Below are 20,486 nucleotides of genomic sequence, written 5' to 3'. Positions count from 1 at the left end.
AAACCCAATAGCTAAATCGCTAGTGGAGACGGAATGGCTTTGCCAATACTTTGAAAATACTAATTACAGCACAAATTGTCCCATAGCAAAGTGTTTACAAGTGTTAACAAATTCAAAGTCTTTACTTTAAAATGTGCATTTGTGTACAGTAACCTATTGCTGAAACCTTTCGCAAAGCCGTTAGGTAAAGTCGCAAGCTTTGCCAATGCTTTGTAATGTCTGAGCGAGCGCTCCGAATCTGATTCCGGTCATATTGCTTGAATTGAATGAGTGCGTTCTCTGTGGTATTTTCTTAGCCAGATCAGAGACTATATCAGGTGTTCTTACTTGCTCCTCCTCTACTGAATCTTGTGATAATCCTCAATACAAATCATATTTCAGAAGGTATCGTTTTTCAGTGAAGGAAACCTAGAGAGGTTTGTCAAACTGTGCAGTGAGCTAAGCAGTGTGTACGGATTCTAGATCCACATCATGTGAATTATTTCCTATTAGTGTTTGGACTCGGGGGGGGAAAAAAAATTCTTATAGACAAACCTTTATTTGGGTGTTGACGGTGGGCAGAATCTGTATTAATTAGGGGGCGATGCGCCTGAAGCTTACAGTCCATGTTCAGAATGTTTCCACCATTCAGATTGTAGCAAATAATCAGATCAAATTGAAACATTGTTCAAATGTTGAGGAGGCCAACTTTTTGAAGGAAGAAACAAGCAACATCAGAATACGAGGACTTTGGAAACCGTGACATCTGATGCTGCGAACCTTCACAATCTGCCCCAGTATAGCTCTCATAGAATGACTGAGATTTGATTTGTTTTTTGGATCTGGATTTTTACCACTTGGATAACTACTTAATGTGTAGTGATCTAGTTGTGACCTTAGAATGGCCACTTGTGCAGGTCCACAAGCTTCCTTTTGTTTTACCTTATTTCTGGTGTAGAGAATTCGCATTATACTGCTTGTTGGTGTCTCTGCAGTAAATGCAATTTACCTTAGCAATCAGTAACTTTCCCCAAGGGATCCTCATTTCTTCAGCATGACCAGATTAAGAATATTCCGCTACCTGATTAGAAAAGCCTGCATTTTGGAATACATGGCATGTCCTCGTCCAGCGAATCAAGTAATGAGTCTAGTTGTCTGGTAGAGTTGAATATACTTTTCTTGTTGGTCGTTAGTGAATGGAGAGTGATTCAAGCTTAAAAAAAAAATCTTGCAGGCACTGTTGTATTATGACTCCTTAGAGCAGGTACTGCAAGGTGCAAGTACAAGGAGATAAAGTAATGTATTGTGCTACCTACACTACTCTGTTTCACAGTTTACAGATGGGGGCTAAAAAAATAACTACCTCATCTGATAAAGTTCAAGATCATTTGGACATTCCAACAAAAAGGGCTGCGAGTTCGGGAAGTAAACGTAGACTCCAATGTGTAACTTAAAACAATTGCTGTATTGAAGATGTGAGATATCTAGCTGGGATAATGTTTGTCTGGAAATAAACTGGTTTGTATTTATCTACTTAGAGTGTACTGAAGAGCATACTCTAGTCGTTATAGTAAGGCACTTCTTAAGTCTCCTCTATCGCAGTGGAGACTGGTAGTGAAAGAACTATTGAGAAATTACAGTGGGCTGACAGCACCCTACCCGTTACTTAACATTGATTGACTTCGACACTCATTTACTTGCTTCTTATTAGACGACTCTTGTTTATCCCTCCCTGGAGCACAGCCTCCATACAATCTTTTTGATTGGCCGACTTGTATCCTTACACTACTCACATTTCGGCAGTTACTTTTTTCGTTTTCATTCAGCACTCCATGAGTACATGTGTTTCTTAGCTCTCTCCATGGTGTGGTGTTCTGCGTCCCCACCTCGAATACCCCTATGCGCACTGTATTCCTTCCCTCCCCAGTAGCAGTAAGAGTACAGCAAATAGGATTTTTTTGCTAGTGTATGACTTAGGAGCAGGCGGTAGGAGTTATTGTTTTGTCTTCTACATTCCTCATATCACATGAACTGCATGGTTTGGCTCAAAAAGGCTTTTATGGCACTGGGGAAAGGGTATTCTAGTGCACTCACCTGGTGTCTGAGGCAGAAAGTGTACTTAGCATGATATTTCTCTGGGGCCCGTAAAGCTGCTCTGCGAGCTCGTTCAAAGAACAACACGTTAAACTCTGTGGGAAGTGGATTAGGCCTTTACATGCGTTTCCTTTTACCTTCTGATATCTCTGTATTGATAAAAAGGTGCTTTGAGGCGAGGACAACTGGTCTACGCTGGTCAAAATGTGTAGTGTTAGAGATGCCATACATCGTGAAGCAGCAGTTTGGTGTTGCATAGATATGGTCCGAGTTTGACAAGTGAAAGCAGATAAGAGAGGAAAAGCGAGAGTTTGCTTTACTCTGATATAATAATGCAGAACTTTAGTCTGTTTTACTTTGTATTCTCCTGTCCTCTAGTGTTGAGTTTAGATTACTGCGCCTTCTGTCTTGCTTAAGTTTTGGTTTCTAGAATGAGCACTCTCCTTGTAGCACACAGACTCCACCCCGACTACTTTTTCCCCCGCCATTAAATTGGGAGGTGGCTTGCACTTAATCGCATCCTGTTTGCATGTTCTTACTTGAGTTCATGATCTGCTTATAGCACCAGTGAAAGACTAAAAAATTGAGTATTTTGTTTTTCTTTTTAAAGCTTGGCACTAAATCTTACTACAGAAATGCACTCCTTTTCGTTTTTATCTTAGCTGCTGTACCATGTTGCCACAATCTGATCGGAATCTGGTTTGTAATTTGTGCCTCTGTCGATGGCTTCATAAATGCCCGTGTGAAGTGTAAATAATTTGCGTAATGCTGAAACGAGGACTGATATTCCCTTCATTATATATGACCTTTGGTAAGGAAGGGTACATTCCACCCCGGGTTATGCAGCCCTTAGTACTGACATTTTTTTCTTAACAAAAGCTTCTACACGCACAGGTTAAGGGACAGATTCCTCTGGTTAATACATTGCCCAGGTCTGAGGAGTCAAAACACAAATGGAACGGGCAACAGCGAAACCTAAGAATTCCTAAGGAGTGTCCACAAGTGAACCAAGCCACCCTCGTGTAGAGAGGGCACGGCCAAGAGTGCACGAATCTACTTGAAAGCTAACTTCTCTATTAGAGGGAACAACTAGCTCAAAATCTAAATCGTAACAATGAACCGACCTCGAAACGGGCTCGACTCTGCTCGGAAGAACTTGTTGAGACAATGCACACCTCGAAGCTGAGAAATCTAAAGATTTCACTGTTTTCATTAGAGGAAGCAGGAGATTAGACAGGAAATTATGCTTATCGACCCTGACAGAGGTGACATTTCAGCTATCAAATCAGTCACAAGAAAAGGGAGAAATCTCCCGCTAGACGACAGATGACACCACCTTTACAGAAGCCTTAAAAAAGGTTAGTTTTGCCGAAGCAATTTTAAACCAGCGTTGGCAGAGCCAATAGGTCTGCCTTGGTAGGCGTTTAAAATGTTTAAAATATGCATTTTTGAAAACATGCAGTAAGCAAAAATAAACTGTTAAGCATCAAAACGATTAAAATAAAGGAGTGGTTCAGCCGCCTAGGCGTGTGATCCCTGGCAATTAATTAATTACACTTCTTTTGAGGTGGCGGTGTACTTGTGAAAAGGAAAATACTGTCTCTCACAGTAAAAAGTGAACCAGTGGATGATTGATTTGGGTTAACCCATGCTCCCACTGTGCAAGTTCTATTCGCACGCAAAATGCCAATGATACTTCAATAGAAGAATGACTGAAGGGCGAATAAGAGCCTGGCGTACATTTTTATTATTTGGGGGTCGGGAGAGGCGTGAAGTTGAGTGTATCTAAGGCCCAAAAATGAAGGTTGTGCAATACACGGAGTGCAGAATTATTAGGCAAATGAGTATTTTGACCACATCATCCTCTTTATGCATGTTGTCTTACTCCAAGCTGTATAGGCTCGAAAGCCTACTACCAATTAAGCATATTAGGTGATGTGCATCTCTGTAATGAGAAGGGGTGTGGTCTAATGACATCAACACCCTATATCAGGTGTGCATAATTATTAGGCAACTTCCTTTCCTTTGGCAAAATGGGTCAAAAGAAGGACTTGACAGGCTCAGAAAAGTAAAAAATAGTGAGATATCTTGCAGAGGGATGCAGCACTCTTAAAATTGCAAAGCTTCTGAAGCGTGATCATCGAACAATCAAGCGTTTCATTCAAAATAGTCAACAGGGTCGCAAGAAGCGTGTGGAAAAACCAAGGCGCAAAATAACTGCCCATGAACTGAGAAAAGTCAAGCGTGCAGCTGCCACGATGCCACTTGCCACCAGTTTGGCCATATTTCAGAGCTGCAACATCACTGGAGTGCCCAAAAGCACAAGGTGTGCAATACTCCGAGACATGGCCAAGGTAAGAAAGGCTGAAAGACGACCACCACTGAACAAGACACGCAAGCTGAAACGTCAAGACTGGGTCAAGAAATATCTCAAGACTGGTTTTTCTAAGGTTTGATGGACTGATGAAATGAGAGTGAGTCTTGATGGGCCAGATGGATGGGCCCGTGGCTGGATTGGTAAAGGGCAGAGAGCTCCAGTCCGACTCAGACGCCAGCAAGGTGGAGGTGGAGTACTGGTTTGGGCTGGTATCATCAAAGATGAGCTTGTGGGGCCTTTTCGGGTTGAGGATGGGGTCAAGCTCAACTCCCAGTCCTACTGCCAGTTCCTGGAAGACACCTTCTTCAAGCAGTGGTACAGGAAGAAGTCTGCATCCTTCAAGAAAAACATGATTTTCATGCAGGACAATGCTCCATCACACGCATCCAAGTACTCCACAGCGTGGCTGGCAAGAAAGGGTATAAAAGAAGGAAATCTAATGACATGGCCTCCTTGTTCACCTGATCTGAACCCCATTGAGAACCTGTGGTCCATCATCAAATGTGAGATTTACAAGGAGGGAAAACAGTACACCTCTCTGAACAGTGTCTGGGAGGCTGTGGTTGCTGCTGCACGCAATGTTGATGGTGATCAGATCAAAACACTGACAGAATCCATGGATGGCAGGCTTTTGAGTGTCCTTGCAAAGAAAGGTGGCTATATTGGTCACTGATTTGTTTTTGTTTTGTTTTTGAATGTCAGAAATGTATATTTGTGAATGTTGAGATGTTATATTGGTTTCACTGGTAATTATAAATAATTGAAATGGGTGTATATATTTTTTTGTTAAGTTGCCTAATAATTATGCACAGTAATAGTCATCTGCACACACAGATATCCCCCTAACATAGCTAAAACTAAAAACAAACTAAAAACTACTTCCAAAAATATTCAGCTTTGATATTAATGAGTTTTTTGGGTTCATTGAGAACATGGTTGTTGTTCAATAATAAAATTAATCCTCAAAAATACAACTTGCCTAATAATTCTGCACTCCCTGTATTCCAAAGAAGACTACAGCTCAAGAAAGCACACACAACACATCATCTTCACCTCTGTATCTGCAACGTAAGATGAGGAATGCTAAGGAGCACACCATGAGCAACAGCACCAGTGTGTTGTTGGACAGTGGATTATGATGCAGCGGTCATCCCTCGATTGACTCGGACAGCGAAGAACCGTATAGAGTAAAGGCTGCCTGCCCCTCAAAATGAAACATCTGCGTGCCTCTGTTACTTGGGGGTCTCTGTATCACTGTGGAATATATATGGCAGCTGAATGAGGGTTTCTTGATGGCCATTATTTTGCATTGAGAAAAATGTTCTGTTTGCCATTGCTAAATACCTCTTTATAGATGCTGTAGGGAAGAGAATAACAGTGGGAGTTTATATGAAGAAGAGAATTGACCACTCTCAATCTCTTCTCAGCCACTTAGGACTTAGGAGTTGAAAGGACTTTTACAGCACTTGCAGGGCTAATGCGAAGCTAATAGGCCTCGCCTTTGTTGGGGGAAGTGTTTGGTAATATGAACCCGCCCCTGTGATGCCCCCACCTGTTATGGGAAGAACATTTCTTAGAGAAGCAACATCTTGGGCTTCAACATTCTCTAAGCTAGGGGTGGGGCCCCTTTCCTGAAAAGACTATCGGCAGAGGTAAGCAGTACCCTTTAAATGTTACACAAATGAATCTGAAGTGATTTTGATCAAAATACGGTACCTTTGTTGGAAGTACCCTTTGAGTTGGGTACCAGCAGTGGAATGAATGTTTTGGTTGGTAAAACATTGTCTGGTTAACATTTGGTAGAGAAAAACAGTGAATGAAATAGTGTGGTAATTAAAAGCTGTTTGAGCAGAACTGGGCTCCTACTGGGTGTCGGTATCTGACAATAATGCTATTGAAGGCATGCTGATTTTGTGCAAGGCTGTATTCGCCATGATGCCTTGTATTTTGGGAAGTTTGACAATAAAGTGAGAGTTCCGGACCGGGTAAGGCGGCTAAAAAGTGACTGGTGAGATTATAGTTTCTAGTGAGGAAAAATAAGTGTAGGTGGTAACAAGAACCTCACTAATTTTCACCCAAAACAATGTAACTGTATTTATACTACAACGCTATAACTTGATATTTCACACCCGCTCTTAATAACCAAGTGACATCTTGAAAAGATCATTGTCAATTTTGATTGCAGGGCAGACATTAAGGTGCCATTTTAGATGTTTGAAGTTTGTCTTCCTGTTTCTGCGATGTGATATGAGCCATAGAGCATTGATGTGTTTTAAGGGTAAAGACGTATACAGCGTGTTGTGTTCACGGTGGGTGTCAAATTATTTTTTGAAATCTGATCAGTGAGTGGCCAGTAGGCAATTTAATATGGCTCCATTTTATTGTTTATTTTCGCTTGAAACTATGCATCATTAATGTGTCGTATTTTTCCCCATGTTGTGTTTTTTTTTACAGATGTTCCCTCTGCCTGTGGCTAATGGGAAAAACCGTCCAACAACGCTAGCAAGCACACAGTTCGGTGGACCAGGTATAGTTCTTTTCTAAGTGATGTGTTTTTTTTTTTTTTTTTTTTTTTTTTTAAACGATTAATGAAAGTGGTGAGTCGTAGGTAAGTGAGGTGATAGTTTTTGCTATTTCGATGATTTTGTTTTAGCTTGGGTATAAACTTGATTAGTTATAAAAATGACTTTAGACCTCCGCTGTGCCAGCCATCTCACTTGTTTTTGGGTGGCTTTTATTTAATTTGTTTGATAAGGGCATGGAAACAGGATGTGACTTGGAAAGTTGGGCAAACACCTGTCTTATGTTGCACTAAAAGTGAATAAAAGTATTGTTTGGCTAGATCTTGCCTGCTTCCTCTTCTAGAAGTGAAGCACCATTCTTCCGTCCTCCAAACGTTCCCCACCTATGCATTACATTCTTTGCTAGACTTTGAGGAATATTATGGCTGGATATATATATTTTTTTAATTTTTATTTTTTTTGGCGGGGCATTTTGACATGAAGAAAGAACTTTTTTTCCATGTATCTTTCATTTTGTATTAAGGAAATGTTGATACTTCTTCCAGTGAAGGCTTGCCCTAAATTTAATGTGGGTCCTCTAATAAAGTGTGCAGTGCTTTCAAGACTAATTATACAAATACTATGGATTATGTCTCGGACCTCGCTATGTTGTCCTCAATGTTTTTTTCATGTAAAAACCCTGTAATGATGTCATCCTTGGTTGACGGAGAAAGAATGTGACCTGCGACCCATCCGTATGTTTTAGCTATGAAATTAGCCACGGATATTGTGTTGTACAGCTTTATGGGTTTTCCTTTGTCTTTTTTTAGGTCGACCATAGCAGTACGCAAGGGCTGCTTTTCCGTGGTGGTATCTGTAGCCTTTTAACCAAGCCCACCGCACGCCCATCACTATCACTCGTTCATGGGCTTGTTTTTCAAAAATCCTTTGAGATTGGTAAATGCTTTACGTTTGTCCCTCCTTGGGGCAGTGTTACGCCTTTGCAGTCGACCCGGTTACATGGATAATTGCACGATTGCCAGTATGTTTGACTGCGAGTTAACTTCTTTTTCCTTTTGTGTCTCTCCTTTGCGCTCATGGCGGCCGTGGCGCTCTGAATCGGCTTGTGTACATCAACTGTTTTACTTTTCATGTTCAATTTATGTGGCAAGAAGTCAGTTAGGAATTTACAACCCAAATAGCTGTAACTCGAGCAAAAGCCAGACCCATTGCATTACATATGTTTATGTATTGTTGCTCCTCCACCAAACTAATCTCTTGGCTCTGGATAGCAGCGTACTGGACAAGGTGTCAGCTGCCTCTACCAAACAGATAAAAAAACGATTCAGATCGTGCTCATATAGTACATTCCATAAGATTTCGTAAACATTTTCCTGAATTATGTCTTCCCCTTCACATACATCTATTGCATCTCGTGGAGAATCCTTCCCTTTTCCCATGCAACAAGCGCACCTTAAAGCAGTTTAAGACGAATTTACTGGATTAGCTCTTCATGTGTGGCCATTATTAACTAGATAACGGGCCAGTATTTGCAGATTCTCTGTCGCAACCCACAGCACATGCAGCGTTCGTATAGGTTGTCAAAAATCTTTATTAAATTGAGTATAATGTATGTTTAGGCAGAGAACGAACAGTTTGTGGACCTAGTGCTTCCTGTGTGTGATGTAGTGTGGCTTTGTATTTGTGTGCATCTCTGTATGTTGCATTTGGATTCGGATTGCCCAATGCCTTTAATATTTAAAATAATTAGTCAAAAGTGAAAACGGCTAGTTAAGACTATACTCCCACTGAGTATTTAACCTGGTGTCTGAAAGCTTAAGGTTGGCAGTTAGGCTTTTGAAAAATTCACAACTTACGTGTTCTCACAAAGCACCGTTTTGTATGTGCGAGGTCAGCATCACTAGTAGTAGGTGTTCTGGACACGACATGTACTTTTTCCAGAGTTAAAATCATGTGAATTTCATATGAACAAAGAAGCTGCAATACCGGAATAGGCACACAATCGTTATAAAAAGTAACTATAAATTGTTAGTTTAAAAAGTTGATTTTAGCCCGGGCTTCTGCCTCATTCAGTACCGAGTGGACATCAAAGAGGCCTGCAACCATGTTAAAAAAAGTAGGTTTTGGAAAAATGTCCCCATTCTGCTTTTTTTTTTTTTTTTTTGCAGGAGTAGAAATCTGCTCTTACTTTAAAAATTTGCACTTTGCAACCTGTTTTGGTTTCTATTTATTTATATTTTATTGGAACCATTGGTAAATAACCATTGCTTTTGGTAAACCTATTGATTGCTTGAGCTTCACGGAATGCCATACCTGCACTGAACAACTGTTAATGTGGTCTCATCTGAAATAAACAAGTCATTGTCATGCAACGAATATTGTGTGAATATCTCGTTCTAAAGGAATATTTAGTTTTACATTGTTGTACATATGTGACGTCATTCTCTGCCGCACCAATGAAAGCCTTTCCTTCGTTCAAGTTTAGCTTTACAGCCTCCTAAGTGAAGTAAAAACAAACAAAAAACACATATAATAATGTGTATATTATTGAGTACTGAAGAGGTATGCCTGTAAAATGAGGACTCTCCTGGACTACATTCCTCATTTTCTTTATGAATTAATTTTCAAGAAACAATTGTTAAAAGTAATACTACCAACTGTGCACCTGATATGGCATGCATCAGTCATTCTTGGGTGCAAGAGGAGTTGGCACCCTTTCTACTTAGTAGAACTCAGCCCACACTCGTTGCCACCGGATCGCATTGTTACCGCCTATCTTCAGTCATACCCCTTTCAGACAGGGTAGCATACGGACTGCTTCTCCTTTTAACCCAAACGTGTTAAGAGCCATCTTCTCTCTGTCTGGAAATTGGATTGCTTGGGTTTTGGAAAACGCTCAAATGGTGCACTGATTCACTAGGAACCTTTTGTATTCAGAGTGCATAATGGACAGGTTTTTAGAATTTAATAATCATACATATAAAACAGCTGCTGTCTTTCTTGAAAGCTGGTCCTTCCATTTGGCTGAAAAACATCAGTTTCATTGTTATTGCAATGTCCTGTGATAACTTGTTTATTGCAGTTGTCTTTCAGAACATAGCAGTAAAAATTAGTGAATATTAAAGCTGGATGACAACTCAGTGCTCAAGTCGGGCTTCGATGCCTCTTAATTTAATTCCTTTCTTTAGAGGTAAGCGGCGCTCATGGGTCTTGCTTTCAGTTTGATAAAGAATAAACATCCAAGTTTTATTCGTGGCTAATATTTCATCACGTTTTGCAGTATGACACAGGATTTTGCTGTATTAAACTTTTTTCTATTAGTAACGGAAGACTAACAAGCAGGAAAAAATACTTTGGTTTGCTATTGGATGTCACCCTACTGGGCTAATGTGGAAAAAACTCTGAACATCTTAATGTATACTTTCACGTTGTTTTCTTGTCGTTGCTTAGTTAAAACAAGTTTTTGATAGGGCATCAATCATTTTTTTTTTTTTTTTTTTGGGGGGGGTGAGCAGGAAACAAGTGCTTTGTTACAAAAATATGAAACTTGTCCTGTTGTGCTCTGAAATATTTGTTTTCAAGTGTTTTTTGTTTTACTTTCTGCGAGGAACTAGTTATAATCAATGTCTTTTTTTAGGCTGAGCGCACAAGCACTTTCTGACATGTTGTAAGTATTCTGTGGGCTTTTAACCATGCCAACCACATGTCCTTCACTTTCACGTATTCGTGGGCTTGCCTTAAAAAAAAAATCCCTTGAGGTCATTTGTAAATGCTTTGTTTGTCCCGCCTAGGGACGATTTTGTTACTACCTTGCAGGCTGACCCTGTTACATGAATTATTGCACAATATACTTCAGCGTGGACGAACAATTTTTTTTCTTTTATCTCTCCCCTCCTTCTCTATGGTGGCCAGGGTGCTCGCAGAACAGCAGCGCAAACTCCATCAGTGGGATTTAAGCGCTGGTCACATTGTTCACACTGTTACCTAATTAGAGTCTAATCTTTTGGCTTGCCCCTTCACGCTCCATAGCTTTCACAAATACACCTGTAATTGATAAATGCTTTACATAAAAAAAACACAATAATCCTCAAAGCGACTCTTCCGACACAGCAGGGGAGACAATACTACAATATTCTCTGAACTCGGGAAACTTGCCCCAGAATGCTTTATAAGCATTTTTTTACGTAACATTTTTGCCCATAACTCAGCCTGTGGTGGTCCTAGGACCATGAGGCCACCACCAAAACGTTCAGCACGAAGCACTTTCTGTCTAGGTCATCTCTGGGTCCCCACACTATGCTAGTGGGACCCCAAAATAATAACTGCTGCCACCATTCTGTGTCTTTTTGAGCATTCTCACGGCTGGAACTTTTGTATTACAGCTGAGAGTAGGTAATGTTTTAAGGGCCTTGTTTGTAATGTGATTGTAATAGGCCTGCCAGCGTTGAAAATGTGTAAGGCACTATGCCCTCTAGGGGCTAAATATATGCTTGCTCGCTTTTCTGACATTCCGTTTTTATGTGGTTATGCCCTCTAAGGTCTGGCTATATCGTTACATGACCAGTTTCTATTTTTTATTGTGGTGTCCTCTACGGGCTGTTCTGAGCATTACAGTCAACATCCTACAATATTTGCAGCACTCAGAAAATCGCCCAATAATGCTTTGCAGGGTATTCTTTTGTAAAAACATTTTTGCCCATAACTAAGCCTGTGGTAGTCCTAGGACCGTGGGACCAACACCAAAACCTTCAGCACAGCGCACTCTTTCTACCTAGGTCAACTCTGGGTCTCCACACAATGTTAGTGGGGATGCCAAAATAACTCCTTACCATTCAGTGTGTTTTTAAGTTTCTGCTGGCTGGAACTTTTGTTTTACAGCTGAGAGTAGTTTGTGTTTTAAGGGTCTTGTTTGTCATATCATTATAGTAGGCCTTCTAGCCTTGAAAATGTGTAATGCACTACGCCATCTAGGGCTGCAGTGCAGCCCATGTATGGGTTGCACTGCATTATTTTCTGCTGTTCTGTTTTCTTGTGGTAGTGCACTCTAGAGGCTAACTATATATTGTTACATGACCATGTTTTTTAGAAATTCTACTTTTTTTTATTGTGGTGTCCTCTAGTGGCTGTTTTGAGCATTACAATCAACATACTACAATATTCGCAGCACTTGAAAACTCACCCCATAATGGTTTGCAGGGCATTCCTTTTACAAAACATTTTTGCGCATAACTCAGCCTGTGGTGGTCCTAGGATAATGAGACCACCTTCAAAACGTGTTTACCACAACATGCTCTTTCTGTCTAGATCATCTCTGGGACCCCACACTAGGTTAGTGGGAACATCAGTGTATTCGTAAGCTCTCGTTTGGAACTTTTGTTTTGCACCTGGGAGTAGTTTGTGTTTTAAGGGCCTAAGTAGCCCTTTAGTTATATGCAGGGCCACTGGAATTACATGGCAGAATGTACCAAAATATGTTGCAGGGTTGATCAATTAATGTGACAAAAGAAGTACAGTTATCAATTTACAATGCCAATCGCTCTAACTCAAGAAAATGTGAGACCTGTTGCATATGCTCGTTATGGATCAAACCCAGCATTCTTTTGGGGAATTTTTTGTTCCAGAAGACTGTTTTGATACAGTCATGAAAAACCATTTGAAGTAGTGAACATAAACCTTTTACTTTTTTCTTTGTCTGAAAACTAGTATATGATAAACGTTATGGTCTGGTGTGGTAATGAGGGGGGAATCTCGTTTTCCCTCACTATAAACTCATGTTGTGAAAACGTGACCATACTTAAAAATTTAAACCAGGGCAGAATAAATAATATTAAAATAAACTCAGATGACAATCTCTTCCCAACAGTTAGTGTAACTGAGGTGCAAGTGTTTTTGGGTGAAGCCCTCCGCAATAAGGGGAAGCAAATTACAGGAAAGAACACTGAACTGTGCTTTTGAGAGTATGAAGAAGCAAGCTTATGATAATACATTTGGAATAATATGATCTTGCAGCATGGATATGCTCCTTTCCTATGGTATTCCAACTACGTGTTTGTTTGGGTGGTTAACTTGCATTGTCGCTTTAGTATATGCCTAAAGAGAAATTTGTTCTAGCAGGCCTGGACAGTCCCACTTTTACGTTTATTTTCCAAAAATTATTCGAGATGCTATAGGTCCATATTTGATATGGCACTGTCTGTATCTCCAATTGGATAAACTGCTAGTGGGAACCTATATTGCTTTAATGACTCAAGCCACAAATCTTATAAGAACAACTTTCATAATAGGAAAAAAGAAATTAATGAAACAATGTACCTGGTAACAATTTGTTGCTCACAGTGTTATACATTAACACAACATTATGTACACGTCAATGCTGATTGCTCCAATTCAGTGCAACAGTTGTGAAAACAGTGCTCGTGCAATGTGACTTGTGAGATAAAGTGAATGAAACAAAAAAATAAAATACGCAATTCTCAGAACAGTGCAATGTCTACCTGTTAGCTGTCTGGCATAATACAGAAAACTCAGTTCATCCAGGGCACCTGGGAGGCATCCTTATGAGTCCGCCAAGAGAGGGACAAAAGTGTCTCCTGTCCAACTCAAAAACCATCAAGGAGGGTCTTCATCAGGACGTAAATTAGAAGGTAGATGGAGCAACCCATATTCATGAACAATGCGTGTTTCCATCTCAAAAGACTCATTGGAACAACTGGACTGCCTATATCCTTGTCATTATGAATATTTGGACGGTAAACAGCATAGGACAATGATCAATAACCAATGTAATATAACCCTTCCTTTGTCTTCATTGGGAATGGGCCAAAGGAGCAAAAGTCCACAGTTATGCAGACAGTTTCCGACCATTTCAATAATGGGAGTAGAAATGGAATAAGAGTCAGCTGATTTATTTTTTAAAAGGGGGCTCTTCTTCCTCCTTCAATATGAATTGGCCAAAGTAACTACATTCTGCAGTTCTCAAAGGGACAGGTCACGTCAAAGACTCCGGCTGTCTAAAAAATGTCCATTACAGCCAACAGATTTTCATTTGAAATGACCATTACGTTTGCACAGACATTGAGTTTTACTGATAAAACTATACCACAGTCAATGTGTGGAAATGACATCACCTAGTGTATTGAGCTTCTTTGATCATATGAAATGTTTTTACTGCACTATAGAATTACAAACATGCACTTCGTTTGTGCTTTCCTAATTCTGATATAATACTTGCACAGTTCTTTCACAGACATTTACATTTTGATGTGTGCTAGAAAAAAACCTTTCCTTTCACACTCCTAGATTCTCAGATAAATCCTCTCACTTTGAAGTCGGAGAAAGAAAAGTAAACACCGACTCCCTCGGAAGACCGAGCCGGACATTTCTCTGTCTTTTGAAAACAACAAATTTGACAAGATAAAAACATAATGTAAAAGCCTGTTTACAGGAAGCCAGCACTCGTGGAAGATTACAGAATGCAGGTTATGCTCCATGCTAGGGATAAAGACCTGCTAGACAACCTAAAACAAATAAAGACCGCACATAAAAATAAGTGAATGTTAGGTAAAAAGCACAAAGTCAATGGCAAGCAACGGACAAAATGCATTCCTATGTCAGTTTTGAGAATGTCCCTAGGAAGTCTTTAGCAACCAGTCAGCTGTGCTGTATGGTAGGCTTCACCGTAAAAAGGGGGTTCTAATTTCAGTAGCTAAGCTACTGGCATCACATGACTGTTAGTTTCGAGTCTTATTTCAGCTTAAAGCAATCAGGCTGTGGTTTCCTTAGCACGACAGGGATTTTAAATGAAATACAGAGCAGTGTAATTTGTTGCTACCATAACAAAGAAGCTTCTTCAGACCAGGTGTTGCCTCCAGAGGTGGGTGGGAGGTTGCAATTTTAATGTTTTCAGGCATTTTACTGTATTGATAATAGTAATTTGCTGCATATTAATATCCCTGTCTTAATATGCAGCCCTGGGGATGGTTTGGGGATTTGAGGGTGGGGGTGGGGGGGATCAGGCAGGCAAAGGGAAAAACCTGAGGTAGTCCAGGTGGGTAAATACTAATGACTTGTAGGAATGTGTCAAAAAGATCGAAGTCGTTCTTCAGTTTGCTTTATCTTCTTTGCTCCATAAATGAAGTGTATAATTATATCTGAGTCCAATTAAAAATAACCGATAGCCAGAAATACAAATACAACCTCTTAAATAAGTGTAATAAATTCCAGATAACCAAGCCCTTCATTTTCTGTTGACCAATGAAGGAATTATTTGCTCAAAAATAATATTAAGGGATTTAAAGCGGGATCGGTACTGCACTAGATCAAAAAGCACTGAGTTACTATGAAAGCGTTAGAAGTGTTATACAGTGTCTTCAAGTCTAATACGGAAAATCATTCAAAATCTTTGGCCATTACCACAGTACAATCACTGATAGAGTTTGCGACTGAGACACAGAAAATTAATACTACTGGAAAATCTTTGTAACCTGCCATACAAAGAACACACATAAAAGCGCTGGAGCACATCTAAAGTTTCTCATCATTCAGTTTTAGTCTTACTAAATTAATGCACAGGTGCAGTGTACTCAAATCATGCTTCAGTTCAAAAGCAATGCCATTGCATTAACCGTTAGTTTATATAAAACCACACTAATTTCAAGTAATCACAGCAGCTGCACTATGATTGGGTAAGGGTAAACTCCAGCCATCTGTAAAATTCCTTTCTTATTTTTATCCATATTAAAGATTCTAGAGCCTGCCACTCATTCCCTGACCCACCTTCCCAAAAGCACCCACCAAAACCAACATTCAATGAGAATCAAAAGTGAGCTCAGCTCCATCTGGTGCAGTTCTTTGCTACTTCCACTGTAAAGACACCCAGTAAGGAGTTTACATTTATCAGTATCACTTGTGCCTATTTGATCGCTAGTAATAAAGATGAACTGATGGAGTTTGTAGTTGCAGGGCAAGCTTTCTCAAATTCATAGGTTCTGTGTCTGCAACACAAGTTGCAGTGTATCAACTGTGCATATTGACTGACCAACATTTTTGCCTGTGGCAATTTACGTTTTGCTTCATTTTACAAATGATTAGTAAAAGGAGTGTCAAGTGGGCAGCCACTAACTCCTCTCGATTTACAGTGGAACATAACAATGGTTTTCAGTTGTGATTTGATGCCGACAAACATGCAGGATCAGCATCAATTTGCCAAGTGGAGGCTTTCCACGAGGAACAGTTTCCACTACAGCCTCCGCTCTGAGTGTCGGCTGTGTGTCTTGGCAGGGTGCACACAAAGGTTTGAAATTGCTGCATGTCCGGTTTTTCCCCCCGAAATCACAGTTTGGTCTGTTTTAGGGATGTGGTCCACTGATAATGTTCAGCTTCAACTGCACAATAGGCTGTTGGATGTTCAGATATTTTGGTGAGAAGACTGAATAATCTCTGGAAAAGCTCAGCCCTTTCTTTTTAGAAATCTATTGTTCAGGTGGAATTATCAGTGGTAAGACTTTTATTGTCTTGAACCCTTTTTTGAGCAATATTAAAAGATTCTAAAATAGTACTCCTACTGTATTTGAGTCAACGTGGTGCTATATATTTGTTTATTTCACACATCGGTTTCTCATTGGTAAAGTTTAAACAAACATTGACCAAGCCAATAGGTTTGGCCTTAAAAGTTGCTTTATGGTAACATGAAGCATTACAAGTAAGGAGCACGGGACTGGATATCTATTTGTTGGGAAGCAAAGACCTGTAGAATAATATTTGTGTAGTTCAGAAGGTGACTGCTGCAATGTCAAGTGAGATCTAAGCATCAATGTAGGTTAATGACTGCTCTCTTTCCATCTGTGCAGCTGCCAGAGAAAAACACCGTAAATTATCTAGTTCCATAAAACACTTTAATGTGTGTCCCTGAAAGTTCAAGCTCTGGCAGCTGTATAAATTAAATGATCACATCTGTGGGAAGGACAAGTACTGTTTTTGTGGAAGCACACAATTTCTGCCCAATCAAAACATGTACTCCTGGCTCCCAATGTGATGGTGTAGCCAAAGATATTCTCTAGTGATGCTTACATAATTGTTTGGCGACAGCTGCACGGTCAAGCCAGGCTATAAAATATGGTTCTGAACATCTGTTAGGCTGCAACATATATATTGGTGCACACTGTAGGAAAGTAACCTTTTTGGCGTGGTTGCCCCCACTTTTTTTTCGCTGTCAGTGTGTTCTGTGTTCACTGGGATCCTGCTAACCAGGACCCCCACTGACTATGCTCTCTCTGAATTTGGTTGTGCAGGACTTGGCATACCCCACAACTGACATACTGGTGCTCATATATATGTGTATGTATGTATGTGTGTATATATATATATATATGCTTATATGTGTATGTATGTATGTGTATATAATAAGTTCAATGGCATGTGTAGCTGCAGATACACATGATGTGCATATCTCGCCATCTAGTGTTGGGCTCGGAGTGTTACCAGTTGTTTTTCTTGGAAGAAGTCTTTCTTTTGAGACACTGGATCGAGTGGCTGCTCTCGGTGATAGTGAGCATGGACATCAACTCCTTTGTTACATTGTTTTCCTTCTGCCATCGGGTTTGGACGTGTTCCCTCTCGCTCCGGGACTTTTGATTCGGAAACTCTATATTCTCTCAAACTTTTCTCATAACGTTGGTTTTGTTTCGTACGCAGTTTCTTCTGCACTCAATCCGATAGTACTGTTGGGATCAAGGAAATGCTCTTTCGGGTGCTTGTGTACTCTTTGGGCCTGGTCGGGCCTACTGCGTCATAGCCTGATGGATCGGACTCCATTCCGATTCTGTTCTCTGTGCCACGCACTTGGTCTGTAATATGTCTTTCTCCGGAACATCGAGAAGAAAGCTGTGAGGCGTGTCCGTCTTTTCAATCGAAGAAAACATTACGTGGTCGAAGGGCATAAAGACTGGACATGGCATCAAAGCACACTGAGTCCGACACCCTCTAAGAGGAAGGAGCAGGCACAAATGGCAGGTTCGATCCCAGACTCCGAATCCGAGCAGCGTTCAGACGATGACAGCCAGCCAATAGCAGCGGCGCAGTACATGAGTACACCTGTCCCAACATCTTTTAAAAAAGCAGGCAAGTCCTTGGGTGCATCACTTCTCTCAAGCCATGGTTGCACCCAGAAAAAATTAACCGACAACCGACCTTTGGTTTTGGTGCCGAAAAAGGCCAAAACACGCCAGTTTCAGTGTCTGGGTCGAGCTGGAAATTACAAGCCTCAACCTCCGAACCGAGCCGATGCCGAACATCATCTGATCCAAAAAAGAGTTTCGGAGCCGAAGCCTCGGCCAGCAGCTTCGGACCTGAAACATCTCAGTCCGACTTTGGAACCAAAAACAACATCTTATACAGAGGAGACAGGGCTTTTGGCTCAGATGAGGCATGTGCCTAAAACACTGACTGAACATTCCTCTAAGGGCACAAAACATACATCTGAACATCAAATGGAGGAATTGGACATTCACCCTATTTTAGAGGGTATGAACAGCAAGAAGGGAAGAATCTAAATCCAGAAAGACTGGAAAAATATTACTTCTCTGCCTCCACAGACTAAAAGAAAGTTACCATTTCAGGAGTCTCTTGATACTTCCCCACCACCGGCAAAAAGTTTCAAGCAGATTTCAAGCAGAAGGAAAAGCCGAAACCTCTTCAGATTTCTCCATCACATTCACCGCAACTTCCTTTTTCACCACAACCTCTCACTCCACCACCTTCACCTTCACCCTCACACTTCTTCACAAGAACAACAAAGGGGTGATTCTAGTTACACTGTAGACCCATTAGGCATTTGGGTATACCATCTAATGATCCAGATCTCTACCCTACTAGACCATCCCCACCAGTTGATGGTACAGCTTATAATCAAGTAATATCCAGGGCAGCTGCATACCATGGAGTAAAAATGCATGCAGACTCTTTAAAAGAGGAGTTCCTTTTTAATACACTATCCTCCACTCATAAGCAATACCAGTTTTTTACCAATGCTTCCTGGTATGCTTAAGCATTCAGAAAAAAATATATTTAAAGAACCAGTTAAAGCTAGGGTTCTAACACCGAGGATTGACAAAAATATAAGCCTGCACCAACAGACCCAATTTACATCATACAACAACTACCACCAGATTCTATTGTGGTCAGTGCAGCCAGAAAGCATGCCAATAGTCAGTCTTCTGGGGATACCCCACCCCCTGACGAATCTGAAAATTTGATGCTGCGGGGAAAAGGGTGGCAACACAAGCAGCCAACCAATGTTGTAATGCTAATTCCCAGGCCCTGTTAGCAAGCTATGACAGGGCACATTGGGATGAGGTGTAAGAATTCTTACAATACCTACCCGGGGAACACCAAAAGCAGGTGCAGCAAATTGTGAAAGAGGGTCAGGCCATAACAAATAATCAGATTAGTTCTGCTCTAGATGCAGTTGACACTGCAGCTAGAGGAATTAATACCAGCATCACAATTAGACAACATGCATGGTTGAGGTCCTCAGGTTTTAAACCAGGGATACAACAGGCAGTCCTTATGCCGTTTAACAAACAGCAACTCTTTGGACCAGAGGTGGACACAACCATAGAGAAACTCAAAAAAGACTCAGACAGCAAAAGCCATGGAGCCCTTTATACCACACCATTTCAGGGTTCCTCTTGGAAACCACACTTTATGGGAGGTTTGAAAACCCAAAATGCAGAGGGTTCTACCTCCCATCCAAAGCAAGGACAGCCGTACTACCCAAGTGGGTCATTTAGAGGCTCTTACAGAGGACAACATTTCAGGGCCAGGGGAACATTTGCAGCCTCAAAGGGTACTTCCACACCCACTAAACAATGCCTTCCCAAACATCCCACAATCCCATAAGTCTTCTGTGGGAGGAAGACTGCAGCAATTCCATTCTCACTAGCAAAACATCACCACAGATCAATGGTTACTTTCAATTATCCGCAGTGAACTCCACTCCGCTCCACCAAATATTCCACCTCATTCTCACAGACTCTCTCGAGAACACACTATTGTATTAAAACAAGAGGTACAATGTCCATTACTCTACGAGGCAATAGAAATAGTTCCCCTCTCACAGCAAGGAAAAGGAGTATACTCCCTATACTTCCTTATACCAAAGAAGGATGGTACTCTCAGACCTCTAAATCTGTATATCCTGTCAGAACATTTTCACATGGTCACTCTACAGGATGTAATTCCCCTACTACAAAAACAAGATTACATGACAGCGTTAGATCTTAAAGACGCTTACTTCCACGTTCGTAATTTCAGGCAAGCACTACCAATTCAAGGTACTGCCCTTTGGAGTAATGGCACCAAGAGTGTTTACAGAATGTCTAGCAGTAGTAGCGGCATACCTCGGAAGACAGCACACACATGTCTTCCCTTATCTATACGATTGGTTAATAAAATCCAGCACCATTCTTAAATGCCAACAATACACAACAGATACCCTACACACATTAGGGTTCACA

At 40.8% G+C, this 20,486-nt stretch overlaps 1 protein-coding gene across 8 annotated transcripts in view; it reads left to right on the top strand.

Annotated features, from left to right (window-relative positions):
- TCF3 (transcription factor 3) overlaps positions 1-20,486 on the top strand; it is an 861,587-nt gene that overhangs the window by 66,653 nt on the left and 774,448 nt on the right. For all 8 annotated transcript variants that reach the window (XM_069216217.1, XM_069216218.1, XM_069216223.1 and 5 more), the window contains exon 3: positions 6,905-6,977. In XM_069216217.1, coding sequence (XP_069072318.1) covers positions 6,905-6,977 — 73 coding nt within the window. The remainder of the gene's footprint in view (positions 1-6,904; positions 6,978-20,486) is intronic.

Source organism: Pleurodeles waltl, chromosome 12 (genome assembly GCF_031143425.1).
Source record: "Pleurodeles waltl isolate 20211129_DDA chromosome 12, aPleWal1.hap1.20221129, whole genome shotgun sequence".
NCBI lineage: Eukaryota > Metazoa > Chordata > Amphibia > Caudata > Salamandridae > Pleurodeles > Pleurodeles waltl.
This window is presented reverse-complemented; position numbering and strand designations above follow the sequence as displayed.